Below are 9,346 nucleotides of genomic sequence, written 5' to 3'. Positions count from 1 at the left end.
CCAGAAATACAATATAATACCACTTCTCTAACTCTGGTATATGTTCTGAGATTGAGTATCCATGGGTTTATCCTGGTCTGACTTGTCGCTCCCACGTTTGAGAATTCAAACCACGACAAGAAGAGTCTGTGAAAGGTTTGCTTGGCTCGTGCGTACTGCACATGCACACTAAATATGTGGTGTGAACTCAAGCGTGAGCTTTATTAAACTTTTAGTGAAGGTTAAAGTAAAGGCGAATGTAGAGATGGGGGATATGGAAGCAGTGGAGGGGTATAAAACGGGGTAGAGGAGAGGAGGAAGGTAGGGGACATAGATATTATAGCACAAGGTGTGGGAGTGAGCAGAGAAGGCGAGAACGTGGACGAGGGATAGAATGTGAATGAGGTAGAGAAGGGGAGAGCGTGAAGAAGGTGCAGGATGGAAAAAATATAGAGCTAGTGGAGAAGCTGAAGGAGGAGAAACTATTGGTGCAGAAGAACATGGAGGAGGGCGCGAAAGTATATGACTTCCTCTACTTTTTCCACATTCCCCTCGTCTAACTTCCCTACTTTTGTACCTCCCCCACCCCAACTTCTACCGCTGTACAGGGTTTTATAGCGCAAGTTGTTATAATTACACACGCCATTAACGCCATGCTATTTCTGTACGGTACATAGAATAATTGCATTCAGAACAAGAACTCCACTGTCACCACCCATCAGTGCGTGTTCTCCCTAACCCCATGCTTCTGATGAAAAGTTGTTATTCGACAAACACGAACGTATACGTAGTTGGAGATGGATCCTCGTGGTTGGAGATGGATTACCGCACGGGCAATTTTGTGGCTGAAGGTGCAAATGAGGTTAAGGAATGATCGTGAAATGAATATAAATGGTAAAAACCGACTTGCTAGAAACCGTGTAGAGCTCTACAGCCAGTCTAGGACAGGACTGATATTAGCTGGTAGATGCGTGCGCCATACTGTTCTACATTTGTGCCGTCTCCCTTTCTTATTTGTTCAGAAAGATTCATGGTCTAGGGTGATGATATGTCCCCTCAACAACTCAGGATCGTTCCTGCGTATCGTCCTCAGGATCGTTCCTCGAAACAAATTATTATTAATGTCAACACCCCTCCCGTGTTCCTTCTTCAAGTAGAACTATGTGCACATGCAGTCTTGCTACATCGTAATCTTCTGACATATATAAACACATTTTAAAGGCTATGTGCTACTCCCTCGCCACTGTACACAGCCACTATGGTGCAATTATACAACGATGCTGCACTTATGTTATTACGGTTTAATTGCTTAGGTATATAGCCGTTGATTATATCATTATATTTGCAATGTTGTTGTCCAATTTATATACGGTAACTTTCCACCCGTCTTATAGGTATTTAATTGTAGGCATTGGCCATTCCATGGATGTTTAGATATTGACAGCAAAGAGATGACTATTGGTGCATTATGTTTTACATAACATTATAGACATGTTTATGGGTAAGCACGCAGGTTATTGATGGGGAGTTGACTCTGTATTGTTGAATTTGAATGATATTTTTCCCGCAAATCTAATGTGGGCAGTATTGATGGTGACAGTTGTTTGTTGCTGATATCTAGGCCACACTGAAAACTTTGATAAGCCATGGGATCCAATAGAGAAGCCAGCTACTGTGAGCATGATTGCATTGGCATTCTACAATGGATTGTTTGCTTACGGAGGCTGGAACTTCCTTAATTTCGTCACTGAGGAATTGCAGGAACCACATAAGTGAGTTGAGAGTGCTCACTAGACTCTTAATTGTGTTGCTTGTGTTTGATACTTTCTCATGCCGAAATTTATCATACAATTTTAAAACATCACAATTGTTACAGTGCAAAATTTTGTTAAATATTTTTTAAAGTTAGAAATTCTTCTTAGGACCTATATCTGGTATATTTGAGTAAATATAATCGTGATAGTCAATATTAGTTAATAACTATTAAATCACAGCTCATTTTCAGTAAATTTGCAGTTTATTTGAAACAAATACTATATAGCTTATTTTTTAAATAAAGTTATAATATATGTTTTTGTAAATTTATACTCCAAGCTTGCATAATTGTGTGCAAAGCGCATATAAAGAATGTTGTAAATTTCTTTCTAGGAACCTCCCTAGGGCTATTATCATTGCTATGCCGTTGGTGACAGGGTTTTATGTTCTCACGAATGTTGCCTACTTTGCTGTTATACCACCAGAGGAATTTCTTACTACTGATGCTACTGGTGTGGTGAGTTGTTTAAAGAGAACTGCTGTCTAAACGAAGCAGCTTAGTTAACATAAGTGTTGCCATGCGAGTAAGTAATAGAGCACTGTACTGTCTTCTATAGCACTAGTTCTATGGAGCGGGAGTGAATTTTCGTTTATATATATCCATAGATACGTCACATCCCCAAGACTCTAAGACATGTCAGCTCCAACATTCCTTCGAAACTGAAGCTATTTTGCAATATTCCATAATTCTCTCAGCATGCCTTGATTGCCTAATCGACATGAAATAAGTTCCATATATGTGTTTACTTATCGTGTTTATGTATGTATTGGAGCTACTTATGATATGTAAATGACTCCAATTGGTAAAACCCCCTCACAGGCCCTCCCTCATCCTTCCATAAATGACATATGCCTTCTGAAATTTCTCGGATGAACCCTGTATATCCTTTCATGTGTTGTAGCCTCTGAATTTGGAGACTGTGAAATATATTGTCATGAACTATACAATATAGTGGCCGCATTGTATGTATTTCGCAGCTGTTCGGTAATCGCATGTACGGAGTGATGGCCTGGATCATACCTGTGTTTGTATCCATGTCCTGCTTTGGAACTGTCAACGGGCTGCTCTTCACTTCTGGGAGGTGAGTCACATGAGAGAAGTCAGGAATACGGTACTGTTACCAGCTAAGTACTTGCACTAAGTGCCACTGTTGCATGTGCATAGTGTCTGTGTAGGATATGCATGTCTCTACGATGCCCTTATGCTGAGATAATGAGCGGTGAAAATCTGGTATTTTTCGCGAAAACCGACTCGAGATCCCTGTTGGCTGCGACCCTCTCTTGCTTTGTGGCCAGTATGTTGTTTCCGGTCGCCGCTATGTAGTGCCATGGTAGTGCTGACTCGTTACATCATTACTACAGAGTTTACTACATCCAGCGTGAGGTGGGGGTCATCACTATGGCAATCAATAACAGACGTCATCGTGGAGTAATGGCCGCGTTCATGACTGGGAATACGAGAAAGGATAGTAGAAGGAAAAGGAATCTAACATCAACAAAACTGTCTAGGTCCAGCATTCTGGCGAGGTAGTCCAAGTTTTGGCATAGCTCGTGGAACTGAATGTTCTGCCATTGCACTGCCTTCACACGTTATACAGGAAAGTTGTAAATTGTAGTCGCAGATGTACACAAAGAAAATAGAAAATGGCGATGTATGGTATGGTCTACCCAAAGTTCCTTGCGCTACAAACAAGTTTTCATTCATCCCATTTGTCAATGAATGTCGGAAATTTCCCGAAGCTATCGCAAAGCGAGAGAGGGTCGCAGCCAACGGGGATCTCGAGTCGGTTTTCGGTAAAAATACCTGATTTTCACCGCTCATTATCTCAGCGTAGGGATTTGTAGGGACAAGTGGTTTGTTTTATATTAGCAAAGTAGGACAGCTGATCAATAAAAACGCAAAGAATCGTCAAAATAAATCGGGCAAAGTTTCTTAATTCGACTAATACTGCAACATGGTTTCAGCATTTCACCGTTTTACGCTTTCCTTCTTAATACGCTCTTGGTATTATGTGTTGTGATTGCAGGCTGTTCTTTGTTGGAGCACAGGAGGGGCACCTGCCAGCAGTGGTTTCCATGATCCATGTAAAGAAGCACACACCTTCCCCATCAATGCTGTTCACGGTAATTGACGGAAATATGACATGGCAAAGTTTTTGTTATATAGGACATACATATTAGCAGGAGTAGATAATAGGGAAAGAGTGTGACTTCAATAAACAAGGGAAATTCGTCATTTACTAACCTTATAATACTTTAATTACTACGCGTAACTCATCCAACTTTAGCTCAAATCGTACACAGTACATTCGCCTAGCATTGTGCGAAATCGTTTCCTCGTATACACCCGCAATCCGGAGATATAGATTAAAACATACGACACGATTTTCCATTCTGCTGCCAGCAAACTCAATGCGTTTTGCGCCGAAATTTAAACAAAAGACAGCTACTAACCACAGCTTGCTCTCTCGGCGAGGCGGTGTGGCTCGCAGGGAGATTGGACATCGACGCAACACTCGGCGAGATAACCTTTGACCCGGCATACAGCTACATACCGGCATACCGGCATACAGTGGGTATGCCCTCCACGCACGCACGCTTACCGCAATCTCCCTGCGAGCCACACCGCTTCGCCGAGAGAGCAAGCTGTGGTTAGTAGCTGCCTTTTGTTTAAATTTCGGCGCAAAACGCATCGAGTTTGCTGGCAGCAGAATGGAAAATCGTGTCGTACGTTTTAGTCTATATCTCCGGATTATGGGTGTATACGAGGAAACGATTTCGCACGATGCTAGGCGAATGTACTGTGTACGATTTGAGCTCAAGTTGGATGAGTTATGCGTAGTAAATCGTAGGTATTATAAGGCTAGTAAATGACGAATTTCCCTTGTTTATTGAAGTCACACTCCTTCCCTATTATCTACTCCTGATATTAGTAACAGCTATGTATCAGCTTGCTTTTAACACATAATTCTGGATTTTTGATGAGATGGCAATTAGGAGTGCCATTAATTAATCTAGGCAAGCTTTCACAGGGCATGAACGTTCATGAAGATTTAGGATTGCCACCATAAAAACAAGTCCTGACACAAATTACCACTTCCACTGTCATGTTCCATGTGTGTTCTGTTTCCACAGTGCATCACCTCCCTGATCATCCTGTGCGTGAGGGATGTGTTCGCTCTCATCAGCTTCTTCAGCTTCGGCATGTGGCTGTGGGTGGCTGTCTCAATTATTGGTATGTTGTACCTGCGCTGGAAGGAACCTGACTGGGAGAGACCGATTAAGGTGGGTGCTATAGGGTTTCTTCTGAGGGAAAATTAGACAAAGGAGGTAATGGCCGGTTTGGGGGAAAAACGCACATGATGGATTCAAGGGTGTGCCCTAGGCATGCATGTGGACACTGCATGTGGATGCGGGGGAAGAGAGGGAGAGGGAAACTCCCTTTCTCGCTGGGGGAGGGGGTTCTGGGGAAGGGGGGTGTCTCCCCTTGCAAAATTGTAAAAATTTCACAATTTTTCACATTTTCACAACGGCGAGGTTAAATTTGACAGCGGTAGTGCGCCACTGTGCCAAGAAACCCTGTGATACATATTTCGTAGGTGGAGTGGAGGACCATATAAAGAGGCCATTTTATGTTGATGTCAACATGCAAGGTCTAAATAGAATAATATATAATGCTATAAAATATAGAATAAAATAGAATATATGTAATGCCACGATTGTGACTGTTTGTAGCCAATGGAATGTGTGCAGGTAATGGGTATCGTCCGAATTTATATAATAGAATGTAGGCATGTAAGTGATATGTTTGTTTGCAGTTGAACATCGTCATTCCGGTCATTTTCACACTCTGCTGTGTCTTCATTGTCGTGTTGGCATTCGTTGAGGATCCGGAACCTTCAGGTTACGGCCTGCTCATCAATGCACTCGGGATTCCTGTCTATTTGCTGTTCATATATTGGAAGTACAAGCCAGCCTGCTACACGGCACTATTCGGTAAACTGCAATTTTAACTTGTATTAAACAAGTATTAGTATTAAACTAAAAGTACATTTGTTTCTGTCACGAATATGGTGTTTCTCGTGTGGGTTAATTGGCAGGATTAGGAACTTAGTTTGGTAATTATAAATGCTAATTTAAAGCAATGATATCTTTAATTTGGTCAGAAGTGTGTCACACGGCTTACCCAGAGTCAACTCTAAAACCCATTTGTGTGTTGAAGGCATTGCATTTTTTATTCTTAAAATGTTTGTTTTTTCTTATCCCCTGCATTTCCACAGAAACGGCAACAGAATGTCTTCAGAAATTGCTGTTTGTCGTTCCACAAGAATCTGACATTCCTGTGATATCACACGAGGAGCCAACCCAACAAGAGAGCCTCCTTGATAAGGGTGGGAAGGGTGACGAGAAACACAGTGACCTGTAGTAAAAGACTGCGTATATACAAGGCTTCCTTCTCATTGCCAACTATTTTCCTGGAGATCACAATGGTAAACTGCAAATAGAAATTTGAAATAAGTATCCATATAATTGTTGTACTTATTTAATGTGGCAGGGAGAAATTTTGATTAAACAATCAGTAGAAAAGTAGAAAATGTGTAAAAATTGTGAGATTGTGAAACTTGAAGGAGCATAAACTGAGGGTTGAATAGTGTTCCATGACATATCTGTCTGTGTGATGAATAAATTTTCTTGACATGTGAAACTGTGTAGCACAACACTACCCATACTTAGAGAATTAGGTTGCAATGCAGTATTAAGGTAACTTCAATTTATATTGTTTTACGCATGGTTTAAATATTAATGTTTTAATTTGAGTAGGAGGTACATTGTTAGAAAAATGAAATCAGTCAAAACAGTAATTTGAAAACATTGTGACAGTCCACAGTAGTGCCATATAGTGCCACTACATAGTAGACCATGTAGTGCCATACATCCAAGCTTAGTGTTCCAGAGTACAAAAAACAACACATTGGTTGACATTAGCATATGCTGTGTAACCAACTAAATAATAGCTCGTACCAATAAATAACTTGGTAAACAATATAAGGAGAAAACGGAGAGAAACATGGTGTGGAGTGGTTACTTTTCTCATGTGGTGTAGAATCTCATCAGGTTAAGTTGAATAATACATTGCTATGTTATTCGATTTTTTTACCTTTACTTTTAGTTTAGAACTAGAAGAAATAATTTCCTACATACAGATCTGTGCGTTATACTCCAAAACTGACGACTTTATATTCTATATTATGTTTTATGGCTACACTTTTTGTGCCATTTAGGGGTTAGTAATAAGGGTACTTTAATATATTTTCTCATAGAATGGTGTTTAGTTTTTACTCGTTGTTGCCCAGAATAACACGTTGCAGGAATGCGCAAGGCAGCTAAAACGTGTGCCTAAACATTCCACTTATACCATATCTTTTCAATCTGGTGAGTGTCGTTTAACTAAATTGACTTCATCCAATTTTTTATTTTTTTATATCAAAACCCATTAAATCTAATTGGGTTAACATTACTGCCACACCTTTGGTGTCAATTGAGGATGGCATCGTGCAACGAATTTTGGGTTGAATCGGCTTTTAGTGGCGAAATGCAGAGTATTCTTCATTCTGCAAGGTACATAGTTTTAAATAGTGTTTTGTACACTTTTTTACACTGTTTACTTTAACATGCTCAATGTTTACAAATGTGTTTTCCTTAAATTGCTTTTATAACACATACAATCAAAAATATATTACTACTGTTGTAATATATTTATGATGTCACCAAGGTTTGATGTTCACCATCACAATAAGTCGTTCCTTTGACTTTACTTTTCTGTGAATTTCATACAAATCATTTTTTACCAAACACTATATATTTACGAGTATCGAGTAAGTTAACTGTGAAAACTGTAAGCTAAGTGTTCGAAATTAAACCCATGTAGTACTGCAGTAGTACATATATTCAAAGTGTAATCACTGTAATGGGATGTATTATGTACACATCTTATGTTGTTGCAGTATATGCACCGTAGTATATAAATCAATGTATTTTTCCATTCATCGGACAGTGTTCATGTGCCTTGTTTGAGATTATCATGCAGGACCTTATATTGACATGTGAGTGTCTTTTAACATAGCTGTAGTTTGTTCAGACATTTTGTCTTGATTGATCACCTATATTTACGGTTGTCTGGTAATGGGTTGTACCTGTTTTGCGTCTTCACATAGCTCTCGTATATTAGTGTTAAACGTCTACCTGTAGCCGTTGTTCTATGATTATGATAAAATGTTGATTAGTTGTAAAAGAATAGCAGTATGAAAAAACGTCTGATTTATAACTTTATAGTTGTGTGAGTGAACTGTATGCACGGTGTCGTAATAAACGTGTTACATATATGTTGTGTAATAATGAATATTTCACATTTACCAAAAAAAAACAGGTTCTCTCTATCATGAACTTGGCAGTATTTATATACTACGACTCCCGTGTATGCAATTTATTCCATGAAACTGTCCGATAATTGTGAATCGGCATTGTAGAGTTTAGCTTGTGAGTAAAAAATGTGCATCTCTCATATCAAGTACATTGATCAGTTATTTCTTTTTATTATTATAATTATTACAAATTATTATATTGTCACTGGTAGTTTTGGCAAGTATTATTATCTAGCGTAACATCAGATTTCAACATATTGCATGTATTCTATAGCTGATTTTTGCTTCGTGACAGAGTAGCTTTTACAAACGTATACGGACTCTATTGCAAATGACGTGTATGTATTAAGTATGGTTGCTCTGTTGTCGATAACACAGCGAGTAAAATAATTCGGAGATAAAATTACACTTGTTTGTAAACCAAGCTTTTTTGTGACAGAGAAACAATAAAATATTGGGAGGTGTGACCACAATGACATGTACGACTGACTATTATTATATAACATGATCAGTCGAGAAAACGTCCAGTCAACCTATTGTTTCATGTAGTTTAGAAAATATTTAAGCACAAACATCAATTAATGTTGCACACATTAATGTTACATACATGATAGTGACACCATAATTGATGTCCTGTTTGTCTGTGCAGAGTGTCTAATGTGTGTCAGAAATGTAACTATAGACACACTAGTATTATTGATCAGTAGTTTGTGCACTAAACCCAAAATTGAACTCATCTGCTGGACAGCCCTGTTACATGTTGGTACCCTCCTGGTAAAAAACAAAACACATTTTAGCACTATTTCAGCTTTTCAGTTTGCGCAACAGACCACCGCGGTAACCCACAAGCCATGTTCAATGCAGGTAACTGCTCCTGGATCAGTACGATGTTATGTCACATGAGTGACATGAATATCATTAATATGATGTGCAGGACCGTTTGATATACATATATATATATAATATACTGTCTTCAGTAAAACTGCACCTTGTGCAGCTTTTTATGATACAAGACTCCATGTTATACTATTATGTCATGTTAAGTAGAAACATGTACACTGTTCACACATATCATGTCTTGAGCATAAGCCCACATTGTGCTGCATCATACCACATTATGATATCAGAAG

At 39.1% G+C, this 9,346-nt stretch overlaps 1 protein-coding gene across 1 annotated transcript in view; it reads left to right on the top strand.

The window, feature by feature from the left end:
* The window catches only part of LOC106808610 (large neutral amino acids transporter small subunit 1-like), a 20,297-nt gene extending 11,608 nt beyond the window's left edge, over nucleotides 1-8,689 (top strand). The window contains exons 3-9 of the mRNA XM_014811390.1: nucleotides 1,601-1,751; nucleotides 2,128-2,251; nucleotides 2,773-2,876; nucleotides 3,822-3,918; nucleotides 4,930-5,079; nucleotides 5,613-5,790; nucleotides 6,075-8,689. Coding sequence (XP_014666876.1) covers nucleotides 1,601-1,751; nucleotides 2,128-2,251; nucleotides 2,773-2,876; nucleotides 3,822-3,918; nucleotides 4,930-5,079; nucleotides 5,613-5,790; nucleotides 6,075-6,220 — 950 coding nt within the window. The 3' untranslated portion in view covers nucleotides 6,221-8,689. The remainder of the gene's footprint in view (nucleotides 1-1,600; nucleotides 1,752-2,127; nucleotides 2,252-2,772; nucleotides 2,877-3,821; nucleotides 3,919-4,929; nucleotides 5,080-5,612; nucleotides 5,791-6,074) is intronic.
* The last annotated feature ends 657 nt before the right edge of the window (nucleotides 8,690-9,346 follow it).

Source organism: Priapulus caudatus, unplaced genomic scaffold (genome assembly GCF_000485595.1).
Source record: "Priapulus caudatus unplaced genomic scaffold, Priapulus_caudatus-5.0.1 Scaffold290, whole genome shotgun sequence".
NCBI classification, from domain to species: Eukaryota; Metazoa; Priapulida; class Priapulimorpha; order Priapulimorphida; family Priapulidae; genus Priapulus; species Priapulus caudatus.
Note: the sequence above shows the minus strand (reverse complement) of the source record. Positions and strands in the feature narration are given on the sequence as shown.